This window comes from Pavona decussata, unplaced genomic scaffold, assembly GCF_977016875.1.
Source record: "Pavona decussata unplaced genomic scaffold, jaPavDecu1.1 SCAFFOLD_3, whole genome shotgun sequence".
Classification (NCBI taxonomy): domain Eukaryota; kingdom Metazoa; phylum Cnidaria; class Anthozoa; order Scleractinia; family Agariciidae; genus Pavona; species Pavona decussata.
Window position 1 is genome coordinate 1809493 of NW_028145427.1, and position 18008 is coordinate 1827500.

At 37.6% G+C, this 18008-nt stretch overlaps 2 protein-coding genes across 2 annotated transcripts in view; one reads left to right on the forward strand and one right to left on the reverse strand.

Annotated features, from left to right (window-relative positions):
- On the forward strand, positions 1-16181 carry LOC146489829 (putative ATP-dependent RNA helicase DDX27). Its single transcript, XM_085102982.1, has 23 exons — positions 1-128; positions 196-342; positions 1432-1491; positions 1798-1924; positions 3036-3100; positions 4102-4197; positions 4770-4875; positions 5216-5328; positions 5791-5851; positions 6616-6766; positions 7436-7535; positions 8488-8629; positions 9258-9394; positions 9585-9683; positions 10356-10438; positions 11084-11178; positions 11282-11367; positions 12384-12504; positions 12614-12696; positions 13635-13746; positions 14530-14641; positions 14972-15034; positions 15747-16181. Exons 1-23 carry the CDS (start codon positions 36-38, stop codon positions 15760-15762), a joined length of 2268 nt encoding a protein of 755 aa, XP_084959108.1. The 5' UTR covers positions 1-35; the 3' UTR covers positions 15763-16181.
- LOC146489830 (calretinin-like) overlaps positions 16035-18008 on the reverse strand; it is a 16890-nt gene continuing 14916 nt past the window's right edge. Inside the window, exon 11 of the mRNA XM_085102995.1 lies at positions 16035-17541. Within this exon, the coding sequence (XP_084959121.1) occupies positions 17269-17541 (273 nt within the window). The 3' untranslated portion in view covers positions 16035-17268. The remainder of the gene's footprint in view (positions 17542-18008) is intronic.

An 18008-nucleotide genomic window follows, 5' to 3' on the forward strand; every position in this document is an offset into this window, starting at 1 on the left:
ACTGCACTCATGATGCACAGCGGTTCAAATCCAAGATGGCGGCTCTTCCTTTCGTTGGCACTCTAGATTCGGATGACGATGTAGATCAATTGGACAGCGAAACCGACAGCGAAGATGAACCAGAAAAGGTACATTGTCATTTATGTCATATATCTTCCATTTGGACGTGTCACTGAAAGATTTCTGTGCTTCTAGCCCGTGAAGAAAGGGAAAACTAAGAAGAAAGGAAGATCACTCTTCGAAGATGGTTTTCAGTTCTTTTCGGGAGAGTCAGAAGGCAGTTATGAAGATCCCTGGAACCTTGACGTTGCTATTAACTTTGCAAAGCAAAAACAACAATCGGTGAGTTCGTAACTAGAAAGAAAAGCCGCAGTTTATTTGTGAATCTCCAAGCTTACGTACTCTACTGTGCATGTCAACGTAACACGTGCTTTCTATACCTTGAACACTATACAGATGGTTTGCACCTGGGGGGAGGGGTAACCTCAACCGAAACTTGAGCTGAGAGGTGCAACTAGACCCTGACTCTGTTTAAGACAACAATCTTTGATTTTCCTACACTACGAGCATTTAAAGGCAAAATGCTTAAATTTTGTGATCCCTTCATTAAACACGGTCACAGGATGGCAATAGACCCTTTCACGGATAAGGACCAGTCAGCGAATATCCATTAATACTACAGGAAAGAGGGCCTCAAAATTAGTAAACTTGCCAAGTATGAAAGTGATGTGTCAGAATCGAGCAAAGATATAGTTCTGCAAAGGCGCAAAATTTTATGGATGTTTGTATGGTGGGGGGCACGAACTTGCCCCCCACCATACAAAAGTCTGTAAAATCTTGCAACTTTGCAGATGCATATCCTCATTAGTTTTTAACATATCGCTCTCAAACTTGGCAACTTTATTGATTTGTAGCAATGTTGATGGATTTTCGCTAACCGGTCCATGTCAAAAGTTTAAAAAGCCGTGGAAGGGTCTATGAGTTGAAATTTATTCCTTTGCCAAAGTCTGCATGAATTTTATGCACACCAATTTCCTTGACAGATGCTGGTAGAACAGTTTAGAAAGACCATGTACATGTATTAAAGACAATCCCAGAAAATGGCCTGTTCTGTAGAGTAATAAAAGTAATGAAATAATATTCACTTGATAGTTCAAGGCAAAAGCCCTAAAAGCCCCGTTTTTGGCATGTAGTTTAATTGACTTTTCCAACCTACATGTAACTTGCTTCAACATGCAAAATCTCTTTAATGGCCTCCGTACATTGTACTTTACCAGTATACTTTAAGAATAAGCCGGGTTGAAGTTAGTGATGGTGATATTGATTGCATCATTGTCATATACATCATAATTGTCATCATGGTCATCACAACAATGAGTTACAAACCCAGTGAATTTGCAAGCCTAATGGTAGGTGTTACTTTCTTTTCAGACTGTTAATTCTTCAAGCCTTCAGGACAAAATAACAAAGAGAAGGGAGGCCAAGAGGAAGGTTATCATACTTTTTAATTTGTTTAATATCATTATGATAGTAAGTTAAAAAAAATTCGCGATAAACAACAATGTTTTAAATGAGAGGCTATGTGCTACCATTGCTATGGTAACAGTTGTTGCTTGGAAACCATTGAAAAAATTAACTTTGATCATATATTGAAATGCTGAGAGAGATTGAAGTTTATCTTCTGTGCGAGATTGTACATGTAATTTCAAAATTTTCACCCTAAGCCCAGAAAAACTGCTGCAAGCCTCCTTAATTTAAACAATTAAATTCATAAACTGTGCCTTTGATTTTTTACAGAGAAAATCTAATATGGAAACTGAACAGAATAAGTCTGAAGAAGAAGCGGAAAAGAATGAAAGTGAGAGTGAGGAGATGGATGAAAAGTTGGATTCAGGGAAAGAAAATGGAATAATAGAAAACAGTGGTACGACTGTAAGATTTAAATTAAACACATATTTAAATTAAGTTTGCACTTCAATTTTTTATGTGCTCCAGTTAAAGTGTCTTATCAGCCTAGTAGCTTCAGATTACAGTTGTATGTGTTCATAGGCTGTTCTTCACCAGCTTTGGGTTGATTTTCATTTTTTTCTCATAATTTTTTTGCTTAAAATTCTGTGCTTCATTTGTGCCAATCAGGTGTCTGATCTGGGATTTCGCCTGCCAGAAATTTTGTAAAAATTTGTTTTAGTTGTTGGCCCAAACATTTTCTTCCCCTCCCTGTTCACAATATAATAGACTTCCATGATCTCAAAAAGAAAATCATTTCCCTTGGAAGTGTTATAAAAATTAATAGAAAGTACATTATCATGTTATTCACTGTTTATATAAGTAACATTGCTCTCTTTGACCCTTACCCTCCTGAGCAATGATTATTTTGTTCCTTTTATGAGGTACACTGTAAAGGAAGCCTGTTGTACATGCTTCTTTATCAGTGTTCGACACTAACGCTTGCCCGATTGCCCGGGGCAAGTAAAATGATTCAATGGGCAAGTAAAACTACGGTAAAAGTTGCCCGATCGGGCAAGCAGATGTTTTGCTCCTGTCCACAGTGTGTCCAGCAGGAAATAAAGCGAATTGAAAACTCTTTGCCGTCAATTTATTGATTGTGTTAATATGGGTACCTACCTTGGGATATTTTCATACCCGTTAGCCGTAGATCGAAAAAAGATACTTATTAGTTTGAACAAGATACAACGAAACGAGCACGAAACACTGTGCACAAAATCGTGGCCGCCATGTTTTTTTAACCCGCAAAGAATGGTAGATTTACCGAACCCAGGCTCCGAGCGGCCAAATTTACGCTTTGTATTTTCCCGGGATAAGCGAGCCGGCGATTTTTTGGGCAACCAAAAAATACGCTAGGCAACAAAAAATAGAGACCTGGTTGCCCAAAGGGCAATTTAGCAGGAAAGTTAGTGTCGAATACTGTTTATGTGTAGCTCTATTTTGTATTTTACATACATGTATTTCTCTCCAATCGTCTCACTTTTATCTGTTCCAATTTCAAAGTCTTCTTTAATTTTCACATCTCACAGCAAACCCCATCCAAGCTTCTGATGAAGAAGAAAGTAGTTCTGAGGATGATGAAATCACTGACAAGGTCTGGCCACAGTATTGGAACATTGTTGTTGTCCTCAAATCTGTTATCAGGAGATAATTTTATTTGTGATATGAAAATCACTTCACAGGCAAATTTTCCAGTGGGTTCTGACCACCATGTAAACCAATATATATACATGTAGTTTGAAGAACCTACCACAACTTCAGGATTTGCAAAAAAAAAATGTACTAAATTTAGATTCATGCCTTGTTTGAATCCATTAAGTTATCCATGTAATCAGACTGTTCACAGTTTTTAACCACATGTCTTTGAGTGATGCAAAGCACAGTTTTGCAAAAAGGATGTCATATGTACATGTAATTATGCAAATTGTCCAAATCACTTTTAAAAACAAATTTTCATGTCTGTGTTTGTTAGTTGTACAATGTACCTACAGTAGTATACCGGTAAATGTCTGTGCAGAAAAATAGTAGTTTTAGTTTGTGATTTTATTAAACTGTCAAATCAGATGATGTTTCCTAACCTACAGAAAGCTTCTTGTTCCACACATAAAGTCAAAAGATTCCCTTTCATTTTAGCCTAATAGCCTTTTACTCTCCAAACATGTTATTTTCAACTGGCCTTTTTCCAAGGTTTATGTGACTTAATAATCTGTTCATTGTCACGTAAGCTGTCAATCTTGCTGTTGAATATGACTCAAATTAATTACAGCTAGCTAATGGGTGTACAAAGTACAGTGTGGCATAGTACGGCATGACACAACTTTGAAATGTGCAGTTCCATAAAATATCCATACTCCCCACACTGAAGATTTTTTGTTTTGCACTCCCCCCTCCCCCAGGAAATTCCAGTTTAGCTTCATACTTTGCTTCTAAAATTTTTGCTTTTAAGACCCCTTTCCTTCTACACTGTACATGTAGGAATTTCCAATGACCTTCCAAGGGGTGGGTATGGATTTTTTCTGGAACTGCAAAATGTAATGCAAATGTTAAGAGGTTAAAATTCAATTATTATTATCATTTTTCTTGTTATCATCACAGATAACTGAAAAGAAAAAGAAATTTTTTGAAGAGCCACCTCCTCAAGTGATGCATCAAACCTTCACAACTATGAACCTGTCAAGACCTTTACTCAAGGTACAGCATTCATGTCTTTGACTTATTTACATTTTGGTGCAAATGTATTGTGAATCAAAGCATGTGTAACATAGAATAATCTGAACTTGAACAGTGGATGAAAGATTTCCATGTACAGGTAAGAGGTTAAAGGGATATCAAGTCCTCAAAGTGATTAACAACATGTGCAGTGCAGCAAATAACCTTTGCTCACCAGCTTCACTTTATGGTGAAACAAATAAGAGTGCTGGTGTACATAGCAAAATAATTCATACATATTGGAGAGAACGGATTTGTGAGTCTGCTATGTGATACATGTAGCTTTTACTTGAATGCTTGTGCTCTTAAGCTTCCACAACCTCAGCCACAGCAACAGTGTGACTTACAAACCCAAGAATGCCACATCTGTTTCTAGAATATTAATAATAATTTTATTGTAACTACTGTAATGGTGTTCAAGATCTTTTAACAGTAAGAAACTACAACTGTACAGAACTTACAAGTTAATGAAAAAGGTTTCCAGCAGTCATTGAACAATCATACAAATTAAAAGTTATGTTGTGACATAATCCTCTTTTTATTGATATCAAAAGGCTATCAATGATTTAGGATTCAGCCATCCCACTCCGATCCAAGCTTCCACTGTTCCTGTGGCTCTGATGGGAAAAGATATCTGTGCATGTGCCGCAACCGGAACAGGTTGGTAAATGAAAATAATAATCTTTGAAAGCGGCTTAAAACGATCAACATTCACCCCGTTCCTTACTTCTAAATGGGCAGTCCATCACATATCCTCGGTGCTGCTACTGCAAATGCCCAATCTCCTAAAGACTTTTATTATCAACAACAAGACTTTATCAACAACAAGATACTGATGCATGTCTATTAAAAACAATGCTGAAATATTAAAATGATGGATTGGTTATGTTGTTTGAATGGTCATTATTATTAAATGGGTGTAGTATGAAAGCCCTGAAAAGTCACAAATGAATTATTATAAAATAATATAAAAACAAAGAAATGTTTTTTTTGCATGTAGGCAAGACAGCTGCATACATGCTTCCAATTTTGGAGCGACTTATCTACAGACCACAACAGGCTTCAGTTACAAGAGTACTCATTCTTACTCCAACAAGAGAACTTGCTATTCAGGTATGAGTTGTGTAAAATAATATTAGTGGAAGTGATAAGAAAAGGAAATTGAAAATTCAGGAATTTTATTATTTAAATTTATTTAGCTTAAATGAATGTAAATATATGAAACATATATTTTGAACTGTGGATGAGAGATCAAATAGAAGAAAGATCCTCGCAGTTACTACGCAACTTAAGCAGTGTTTGTTTCGCAACTGCGTAAGTTGCATACTAGCTGCAAGGATCTTTCTTCTATTTGATTATTTAGCTTAATTATAGCAATTATACAGTAGCTTTTCTAGTCATTTGATATTAGTTCTCAAAGTCCCTTTAGTATACCGTAATACTTCAGTGATTAGTGGATTATTATAAATTACGGTATCATTACATGTATGATCAAATAATTTTCTACAATTTATTATTATAATAGTATTATTTATTAAAACAGTGCAGAGTGATCTTTTTTTCAATTTTTTGTAGGTTCATTCAGTGGCCAAAACATTATCCAAGCACACAAACATCCAAGTCTGCCTGGCAACTGGTTAGTAAACATCCGCACATACAATGTAAAACTTGTTTATTCATGGTACAATGAGCCTCTGTTGGCATGCATATATAAATTTTGCATCCCGCACATACGGACGCCTCTCTTTTAAGCAGTCATTCAGACACACAAATCCTTATTTTTTTACTACCTACTGTACATGTATGAAGAAGTAAAAAGCAACTGTAAACAAACACTTAAACATTGCTCCAAGAGTTAAACCACCTGGAGGTGTATTTTCAGATTCATCTTTTGCCCTAATTTAACACCTGTTCAATGTTGTTTGGTTGATCCTTTGGAAACTGAGACACGAACACATCATTTCAATTTAAATGTTAATAGGTTATTGATTAACACTCACACAGTAATTTTCCAGTTAAAATTAATGAGCAGTTTGTAGTCATTTCTGTCAGGGAGCTGTACAGTGTACATGTAGTTCCATTTTTCAAATTTTTGCGCATAACTCAGGAATTATAAACATACATTTTGCAAACATTGCTTTAGTCTAAAATGTCAGCCGTCTCCTCCCCCTAACCCACAGGGAGCGCAGGCTCTCTCTCCTGCACCCCTGAGGGTTAGGGGGAGGACACTGCTGACATTTCAGACTAACATTGCTTTTACATGCAGTAATACATAGGACAACTGTACTATGAATTCTCTTGCGCTTGTGCTCATACAAGGTGAAATTAATAGCCAGTAAATTAACTGCATTTCTACTAATAATATTATTGTTATGACTATAATCTTCTTGCACAATCCAGGGGGCCTTGACAGTAAGAGCCAGGAAGCAGCACTGCGTAAAGGACCTGATATTGTGATAGCCACTCCAGGAAGACTGGTTGATCATCTGCATAACACACCATCATTCAGTCTACAGACTGTGGAAATTATTGTTCTTGATGAAGCTGACAGGTTTGGATCATGGATTATAATACTAGTCTTTTTTTCAAATAAGGGAAGAGGTCAAAACTATTAAACTAAAACTGGACCCACAAAATGGATGGTGGTCTCTGCCTGCACCCCACCTTCCCCCTTTCCTCAACCTCAAAAGATGGTTTCTTTAAAATGACAGTGACATTCAACTGCACTTTTGTTGTTTTTCTAGCAAATGCTGACTCTTGCTAGCTGAATATTATTTTCTTTGTCAACTCAAACTTTAAAGCCAATAAAATTTGGCCAGTAATTCATGAGATAAATGGTGTCCTCCCCCAAACCCCCCCCCCCCCCACCCCCACCCCAAACAAGGTATCTTCAGTAAACCACCTTCAGCCAAGTGATCCAATAGTGTAGTGCTCAAGAAAATCCTTCGGGATGCAGAGAATGATTGTAGAAAATTCCCACTTATCAGAAGATTCTGTATGCAACCCATCCCCCAGAATTTCAGGATCAGCCAAGCTGACCCCCACGGGATGTTATCTAGTAGAGACAATTTAAGTTGTTACCAAGGGGTAGAATGCACTTCAACTAATACATTTTATCCACTGGATAAAGTTGCACTTTCTGATCCTCCCTTTGAACCACCGTGTCCTGATATTTGCTGTGGCCTGCATCTTTGCTTAATGTGTTAAATCGTGTCTGTAGAATGCTGGATGAGAACTTTCAAGACCAGATGGAGGAAATTGTTAAGCTGAGCCCGAGAGGAAGGCAAACAATGCTGTTCTCGGCAACAATGACAGATGAGGTATGTGTACCAAAAATGATCCAGTATTCTCGTAAAAGCAAAATTATCAGTAAATTTTGTATAAATTTCTAAACAAAGCCATTTCTGAGTTGCTGTGAACCTCATTATGAACGCGAGGCTAAGTGCAAAAGCTTTTCATATGAAAATTAGTTTTCATATAGAAGAAAGATCCTCGCAGTTAGTACGCAACTTAAGCAGTTGCTAAAAGAAAGCCTGAAAAAAGAAAAGAAATTTTTTTCAATTTTTTTTCAGGCTTTCTTTCCGTAACTGCTTAAGTTGCGTACTAACTGCGAGGATCTTTCTTCTATCTGATCTTTCATCCGCAGTTCAAAATATATGTTTCATATATCTACTTTCAAAATTAGTTTTGTTTGCATATGAATGAAAACTAATTTTCATAGCAAAAACTTTGCACTTAGCCTCGCTTTCATAATGAGGTTCAAAGCAACTCGGAAATGGCCTGGTAAGCGTGGGCTCATTTCCCGAACAGCGGTTGGTAATCGAGCCTATAAACTAATTACCAATAGATAAAGTATAATTTTAAACTGTGGATAGCTATAGTTAGTACCACTCCAAAGTAAGTTAGCACCCTCGTGTCTCACGATACGAGATTTTCTTACACGTTAGTGTATTGTAAAGTAGAACAAATTTCTAGCGAAACACAGGAAACATATAGGGCGATTCACGTACTGTAAGACGCGACAAGGGGGCAAAGCACAAGTGACTGTTTGTGCTCTGATCAGCCTAATGCCCTTGATTTCTCGCACATGTATAGCCTAACTTATTAAAAAAGAATACTGTCATTCGTAAAGACGATAGCTAAATGTACATTTTTATTTTTTAAATTCCTAAATGTAAGTATTACAGTTTTTTTACAAACTAAGGTCTTCAAATCTTTGTCCCGTGGATGTTTGTTCCATTCACTAAACGCTGTTGTATGTCTTGTTTTCAGGTTGAAGAACTTGTCACTCTTTCACTGAACCAGCCTGTGAGACTGTTTGTTGATAATAACACTGATGTGGCTCACAACTTACGGCAAGAGTTTGTAAGAATAAGGAACAACAGAGAAGATGATCGATTGGCTATAGTTACAGGTAGGTAATGTCTTGTTTGTGTGCACGAGACAAAAGCATAAATTTAAGGTGGAGAAAGGTGACGGATGTCTACTTTTGCCAACTGCTGTTGCAGCTTCTTCCCTTTGCACGAAAATCCAAGGAATCTTTCCTGCTGTCAAACAAGTTTTATACAGAAGAAAGACCCTCGCAGTTATTTACGCGACTTAAGCGGTTGCGAAAAGAAGGCCTGAAAAATTTCAGGCTTCAATGGGATTCGAACCCATGATTGACCATCATTGCCAGTGCAGGCCTCTACAAAATGCCAGACAAGTGTTTGACAAACAGGTGTTGCATTTTAGTCTGTTGTATCTCCCTTACAACTCTGAGCGACCACTTTGATTTTCGTTGAAATTGAGACTTTTTAGATGTGTTTTTTGTGAAGTACTGTATTGTACTGCACTGTATTGTAACTGAACTTTCCATCTCTTGTGATTGACAACTTTCCAAAGGGTGTTTGTGCAGAAGAGACAAGTTTTATGTTATAAAATTCTGTATAGTGTAACAAGTTATTCGTCTGTTTCTCAGTGTCCTAAGTCAGCGAATACATCACTCTCAGTAGACAAGACTAGACTAATTAAAGCTATAAATTGTTATCCCTCTCTTGCAGCACTCTGCAGTCGAACCTTTAATGAACACTGCTTGATATTCCTGCAAACCAAGAATTCGGCTCACAAACTGCGGATCATCTTGGGCTTGCTGGGTTTGAATGTCGAGGAACTCCATGGGAACTTAACACAGCTACAGGTGCGTGAGGTGTCCATTGCATTTACGGTTAGATTCAAATTACACTGTGTATTCTAACGAGAGGAAAGTATCTGCAAGGAATGCTTGTAATTTTAGAGAGTTTATTTTGCACCGTTACATGCACTTCCGGGCTGTGACAGAAAAAAATGTTTCATATGAATAACTCATTGTTATTGATGTTTGAATTTAGAGACTAGAAGCTTTAAGGAAATTCAAGGAAGGCGAAGTTGACATTCTCGTAGCCACGGATTTAGCGTCCAGAGGATTGGATATTCTTGGCGTAAAAACAGTAAGTGTTCTCAAATAAAGCTGGAGAATATTTCAAGCCTTTTATTCCTTCTTTCTTATTGCAAACTAAAACATCTTTTGGTGACTCTTATTGTCAGTTCTGCTGAAATTTATAGTTTGAAAACTGATCGACAAGTTGTTTTTTTTATCAATAGTTGGTGAGAAATTTTCTAAGAAATATAGGTTGATCAGTTTGGGCTTTAAGCGAAAGATGTTTAATAAAATCGCGCTCAATGTACGCTTTATAACAGGAGACAAATTCCTGCATTCTATTAATTTTAGGATGGGATTTATTGATGCATACATACAATGATGACGAGAAATCCCTAATAAGAGGTTTTTGGAGTTACAAAATGTCTGTTAAATTATCACGTGTCGGCGAAAGTTTGCAGAAATGTCAAATTTACCAAATTTACTTAAAAACAGAAATTAAACAGCTATTCCGCTTATTCTTATTCCGGAATACAGTCAATCGAACGTAGCATTAGACTTCTGAGGTGACCCCGCTTAAGACATTAGCACAAATTTGCAGAAAACAAAAATGTTTTTAAATGCTCACCGTCAGCATAAAAGTACAGTGTACCTCTCAAGTTCTGTACTGGTTTAAATTCTCCCTTGCTGCCTCTTGCTTGTAAAGTGCCGTGTGATTAATGTTTTGTCTTGATTTTAACAGGTCATTAATGCCAGTCTTCCACCAACAATGAAGCAGTACATTCACAGAGTGGGCAGAACAGCTCGTGCGGGGCGCAGTGGAAGGTACAGTCTATGTCATCTTACATGCAGTATGTACATCGCCTGCACTCTCAGGCCCCAGTTGTTCAAAGAAGGGACTACTCACTGTATATTCAGTGATAAGCCGCTATCCAGCGAATAAAGTGTGCTAGCTGGAGTTCCTTTTGTCCGCGGGATAGAGACTTATCCGCTCTTTGAACAACCGGGGCCAGACATAACATCGCGTTTCTATGTACAGCTTCGGCGCTTTGTCGGATCAGTGAATTGAATTGCGGTAAATTTACAAATGCTCAAAAGTACATATGATTTATCACTTTAAATTAGGGACTGGGTTACAATAGTGTGTTTACAAATGAGTATAAAAATTTTGGAAGTTACAGGAGAACAAAATCGCTCTTAAATTATCATGTGTCAGCGAAGGTTTGCAGAAATACCAAATTTAAGAACCTAGCAGCTCTTTCGATTATATTCTTATTCCGGAATACGGTCAATCGAACGCAACCTTATTTTGTCATCTCGCAATTTTCGCTTCTGAGAGGAGGGTACGTTTGCGTTTGTTCTTGCTCAACTATATAATGTATCCGAGGTACTGTATCTCGTTTAGCATTTTTGTACAGTTGGTAATATTATGTTTGCTTCCAACTGACTGTTTCTCTTCGTTGTTTTTAGATCCGTGTCACTAGTTGGAGAGAAGGAAAGAAAATTATTGAAAGAGATTGTGAAATTAGCCAAAACACCAGTGAAGAGTAGAATAGTCCCTCCAGGTGAGAGGAATAGTTTTCTTTTTTCAGTTGCTCATATAGTAAGCTTTGAAGACTAATTAAATGTCCACACATAAATTTATTCTTATCTTGTTTTGGTTTCCAGAGGTGATCGACAAGTACAAAACTAAAATCCGAGGACTTGACAAAGACATGAAGGAAATTCTGAAACAGGAAAGCGAAGAAAAAGAGGTACTATTAATTTACTTTTATAGCAATGTTAAAAATTTTCGTGAAATGCGCCTGTAAATTTTATTACGAGCAAGTCAAGTTAAAGTAATCGAGTAAGGTTTATTGTTTGAACTTCTCAATTATCTCGCCAACTTGGTGCTTGCTGTACATAGTACTTTTGTGGAACTCAATTACTCGAAGTGACTGCTAGGAACCCATTTCAAGCTTCCTTGTGCTTGAAGTCTTGTGTTGGTTTCCCGGAAGTAATTCTCGAGTTCTGATTATTTAATCGATGTTGACGAAGAATAAACCCTGTCCCAATTTTATTCATTGTTTATTTATGTATGTTTATTTATTTTTTGCAAAAGCGACCTAGAAATAAACAGTATAGAGTAACAAACGCATGTTTAAAATCTTAACGTCATTCTCGTTCAGTTGCTGTTGCCGCCGCTTCTAACCGGTCACGAATTGTTTGTTTGTTACAGTAGTTTGTTTTACTTTCGGTTCTTGAATATTTGTTTACTTCTCGCCTTTTATCATCAAACTTTGTTCACTAAGAGCTTCACCTCAGGTGAGATAATTTTACAGTTGTTTACAGATTAACTTGCGATTGCGGACACCTTTTTCAGATCTTGTTTCACTCGGCGGGTGAAAAAATAGCCGGAAAAAATGTGTCTGTTCTCGCAGGCTTTTAACAGATGTACTGCTCACTGATAGGTGGATTATTACATTGTGAACAATGACTACCACACTTAGCCTGCAGAACAGGCGTTATTTATTATTATTATTATTATTATTATTATTATTATTATTATTATTATTATTATTATTATTTATTTATCTATTTATTTATTTATTTATTTATTTATTTATTTATTTATTTTTTACGTTTTTCAGCTGAGCGGAGCTAAGCGCGAGTCCCTCGCCGTCGCGTGTAACCCGCGCTTGCCTCCGTTCAAGTGAAAAACTCAAAACAAAATAACGCCTTTTCTGCAGGCTAACCACACTTTATTAATGAGTTTGTTTCTCGGTTTTAGTTGAGAATCTCAGAGATGGAGATGAATAAAGCGCGAAACCTCATTGAACACGAAGAAGAAATATTCTCCAGGCCTCCTCGGGTCTGGTTTCAGAGCAAGGCAGACCTGAAAAGAAAATCTGGTAAGGAAATTGTGCTGCTTTGAGTGTTATTTATTGATTTGTTGATTCATTCTTAGTTATTTATTTGCTGTTTTTCAATTAACAATTTCTTTATTGTCGTTTTTGCCAGAGAATGGAACGAACGGTCCTGCCACCAAAAAATCTAAAAATGAAAAGAAGAAAGGAAAGAAGGCAGGGAACGAAAACGAAAATGTAAGTTGGTTGAATTTTTTTGCACAAACCAGTTCTGCGGTTTGTTTGACTTTTTTTCATCCAAATTAGAGTATGCTGTTTGGGGGTGAACATGCAGCTAGCCATTTTTGAAATCCTTTTGCTATCAAAAGTACCAAAATCAACATTTTAAAAAAATACCTTTCTTGCCACACTGACATGCAACTAATACCACTTGAAGTTATCCACTCCTCACGTGATTCAATCAGAAAAGCCAGAGAGTCTTTTCTTATAGATTTAGCGGGGACCTTGGAACCCCACGGTTTGAATAGACGTGATGAATTCTAATTTTTTATTTTATTTTACTTATTTTCTTATCTTTTGGTATCACCTTGTAAACGTCTTTTCAGCCGCTCCTATGTATTGCAACATCCTCCATAATATAATATTGTAATTTCATTCATATAATTTAGTAACATCTAAACCTGAAGAAGGCTGGTTTGGCCAGCCGAAATATTGTTTTAAAATATATTACGTTGTGTCAGCTTTGCAGTAGTCTTCGGACTTTACATCGTCTATTTTCTTTAACAGTTGTCCCAGATTTTAAATTGCTGTTGTTTTTCTCCTGGTCATCCGTAACCAAAAGTTCAAGCGAATCAGTAGTAGCTTGAAATAAAACTGGACCATCAGTTTAGGAACCGTTTGATGCAAATAATGCCTTTTGGCGTTTTGAAGTTGCAATAATTGATCGATTGGTTGATTTATTGATTGATTGGTTGGTTGATTGATTTATTGATTGATTGACTGATTAACAGACTGATTAATTGAGTGAGTGATTGCTTGATCCATTGATTGATTGACTGACTTAGTATTGATTGATTGATTGATTGATTGGTCGATAGACGAATATCGAGACTGGACGTTTTTGTTTGATTTTAACAGCTTATAATAAATAAATATTTTTCTGCGTTGTTGTTTAGGGCGAAGAGAAGAAAGCGCGAAAAGAGATGGAATTCATCTCACGAGAAGCAAAGAGATCGAGAAAAAAGAAACGATTACACGCCTTCCCTCCGGACAAACCCGACTCTAAAGGTTTTTGAGTTGTTTTGTTATAATAAGAATTATTACTGTTTTATGTCATTTGCCTAAGGGTTGTCTTACAATTTACAAACCCGGCGATGTTGTTGCGAGTACTTCGAACCGAAACAAACATAAACGACCATATCGTGCATCATGATTTAAAAACAACAACAACAACAACAACAACGACAAAAAAATGACTTTATTTAAGTGTCGAAGTATTTAGTGCTGTAGCGCTAATTGGAGACACTATGAACCAGTGAAATAAATATGCAAACTGAGCATAACATAGTTAAAAATCCCAACTGGTGGGAGGCAAATCAGTTGGCTATTTGCAAAGCATGGCCTTGGAGCGGGACTTGATCCTGGGCCTCAGTCCAGATTACACGTCCGGCGCACCTAACCACTAGACGACGCCGCCTTCCGGTATACACTTCTAGCGTATCGAATGTCATTGAAGGATTTGAACAAACCAATCTTCAAGAGTTCAGATCCTAAGTTCAAGGATGTTCAAGTTTCGAGTTGATCGGCGCATTGCAATGAAGATCCCCAGAAAAATCCATAACCCCATATTGAATCCAGTGTTGTAAAGCCAAGTAAAAGAATTAAGATGTGCCAGCATTTTGGAAAAGATGAATTTGTGAAATCAAAACGATATTCTGATTTCAAGTATGTTCCTTTCAAAGCGAACCCTAAGCAAACCAATGCCTTGTTTCTGTAGTTGGAAAGTTTTTTCTTTCGCATAGATTACAGTAAGTTTGAATGAACTGATCAATGCAAAATTATTTTCCACAGGAAAATCTTCGAAAAGGAAAGGTGCTGATGTTGGCGGTGGTTTACGTTCGAAGACATTCGACAAAGAACTCACAGATACCAGCAAAAAAGCACTCAAATCGTTCAGACAGAGGTTGGTTGTTTTAGTGATGGTGGAAGTGGTTTTAATTCCCCTGACATTTTACCCTTGTGGACTCTGCTTGAGAAATCGGAAAGATATTCCCTGTTTCCATAGCTATTCCACTTTCTCGAAGATACAAAATAGTTGTGAGCGATTCGTGTAAAATTCGAAACACCCCCCAGGAATTGATCAGAACACGTCTTTCCTTAGTGGACTAGTTGGGCCATCTTATAAAAGTGCGATTGTATAATCTTAATCTACAGCCTAGCCTTGTGTGAAGGAAAATTGAACGTTAATTGTTTGAGCCAGTTTGATAAATCAACGTGCCTGCATATTTCATAGTTCAAAACCCGACGATTCAAAGAAGTTTAAGAAAAGCCCGGGAAGATTCAAGTCCAAGAAAAGGTGAGTTTACATGTAACCTGAAATTTGTTGTCTTGTAGCGTGCTAAGATTCGTATTAATTGTGAACTCCTGAAAGCGAAAAATGTCGAAGGTTTGGTTAGTATCTACTACAATTCAAATGAAAATAATAATAAAAAAAATAGCAAACTAATTCGATCTACATGTACAACCTTGGACAAAACTAGTTGAGAAAAAAACGACTTTTACGCATATATTTCCATCTCCCTCAAGGAAACACCGTCTGGAGAAGCATACCTTCACACCCCCCCCCCACCCCCCCCCCCCCCCAATCCCCTTCAATGTTGCTTTGAAGGCCTTACGATTACCCAGCCTTTTTTTGCAGCGGCGGACCAACATTGAGTTGTTGATGTATCACTGTAGCGGTGGAATTTGTAGATCGACAAAAAGTTTCTTCACAGTTTTGTCCAAGATTGTAGATTTTTTTGCTGGCCAAGATATGCATCATTCCAGTTCTTAGCGTTAGTTTTCAAAGCATGAAACAGTTAGGGTATCTACACCTCCTCTTCCAAACATTTGCTAGAGAGGAAACCGTGATGTAACGCGTCTCGTGTAAAGTAGAAAACACAATGGCAGAAACCAAACCTGTAGATCCAACACTGTTGAACTGCTTTAACGCTATTCGTTTCCAAAGTAATTCACTTGTTCAGGTGTTTCTTCGTTACGCAAATACTATTCTGTGTCTTGTTCTGCAGGTACAAAAGAAGATGACCTAATATACGACCTACAGGACACATGCACGAATGAATAATTTGTATTGGATTCACATGCTATGGAATCTGTGAACGTCACTCGTTATTTATGTCGGAGACTGAAGCTGCATTTAACGCTCGCAGTGACGGCAATAGATGTCAGGAAGCCGTTTGTCAAAACGCTGGATTTTAGCAGAATTATTCACGATATTTGAGACCCTTAGATGAAAGCGTGGTTACCCGAGAGGCTGCTTGATGTTCAAGAATGAATAGGGTCTTCCCCCACTGAGCTGTTTGACTAAAATTTATTTCCATTCTCTGAAGAGCGCTTTATGTCATGTCTCTGTATAACATTTGTTTTCACCCAAAAGATCATGATTTTGTTTCAACGCTTACAACTGAACAACAAATAAATTAATAAAATGAAATATGGCAGTTGTGGAGTTTGTTTATTTAATAAGTGACCAGTAATCAGTTTGTGACGGGCATGAGACTGCAAAAATTAAAATGGGGGTGCCCTCTACGGATGCCCAAACTCGCCATGAGTCTCCTTGTAGCCTCTCCTCTTTGGAGCTCAGTGTTTAGAGCTGACCCGTGTGCAATGAGTGATGTGTTTGAGTCCACAGGGAAACCTCACATGTAGTAGAATTTATAACGTGGTCGTCTAGTACGAGGAAGTGTAGAACAAAGAAATCGCGAGGTCTGCGGCGACAGGGAAAGCTCGGAAGTTAATCGGAGCTTCCGATTTTACTGGTAGCTCCGAACGGTTTCCGATTTCACTTTTTCTGATGTCTAATTCAAAATAGAGGGATCAGTGGCCTCGCGAACCAACGAAACGATGCGTTTTTCTTGATATTACATAGTAGTAGAGGTATGGGATCCCTGTGGGACACGGTTTTCTTTTTTGTAGTCCCATGCTTGCAACAAAATGAGTTCCTTAAGACTTATCTCGTACCCAGACCTACCAAGTTCGGTACAGGAAAGTGAGATCTGGGTACGAGACTACCTGAATAAGCTCATAACAATAAATCTTTAGTTGTAATTATTGTCGTCAATAATGTTTTTATTGCTCTCTTTTATGTGAGAGAAAGAATGGAGGTTTATATTGAGCAGCTTCAATTAAGTTTATGTTTAGTTCTCTGGCACGTTTGACACTCAAATGTTGAGCACAGCTTTTGAAGAGCAGCTAATTATATTTTAGTTTTTCGATAAACAGCAATGCTTCCTTTTATCTTCGCTTGTTTCTTAAAACCTTGAACGTGATCAGAATGGACATTTTCAATCTCAGTTGCTCACTCACATCTAGAGTCCGCATTGTCCTTCACTAGCGGTTATCTGCGCACTTGTTAAGGAAACGCGGGCTCAAGCACGAGTTTACAACGGTTCAATCTCATGCGAGTCTTCAGGCTCTTCGGTCAGCGGTTGGTCGCCCTGGTAACCATCCGCTGACTGAAAAGCATATGGGCACTGGCTAGATACGAGATTTGCAAAGTCAAAGTTTTCTTGGATTTTTTTCTCTGTCTCCTCACAACAGCCAACAACAACCCGCATTTCCGTCAGTAGACCCGCTGTCCTCCTTTTTCTTTTGCTGTTGTTCTTGTTTCTCGGCTTCTTTCTCTGCTTTTCTCTCCGCTTCTCTTCCCTCCGCATCCACCTTGATTTCTTGCACTCGTCGCGACTGCGCAACAGAGAAGAACAAGCCGAGTTCTTCTTTCTGAATTCCATCATCTCCGTCGCGGTCAGCAAACCTCATGATCATGTCACGCTGATCACTGATTGTCTTCATGTCCGGTGGCTCCTAGAAATAACAAAGAAGTTTTCAATGAAACTTTCACCTTTCTTGTTTGGCAATATATTTTTTTTCGATAAGGTTATCTGAAATCTAAATAGATCCCTTCCCTTCTTCAATGATTTTTGTTCAGGGACAATCCACAGAAGGGGCTATTCTTAGCCAAGTTTCTAGTCTAATTTTGTATTGTTTATTTTCGTAGGGTTTTGAATTCGCAAAAGGCTGTAAAATAAGCCGTTAAATATTTCAAATGATGGATCAGAGAATTCACTCTATAGTGCATGTTTATTAAAGTGCTAAATGAACCCATGAATTTCCTACTGAGCGTTAACTGAAGTAAGGAAATTTTCGCCATATTCTCACAGGTGAATCCAAAATGGTTAGTTTCATTGCCAAGATCAAAGAAAATTTGTGTCAGTTAAGGTAAATTAAATTCCACCTTGAATCGGTGTTATGGCAAACACCTTTTTCGTACA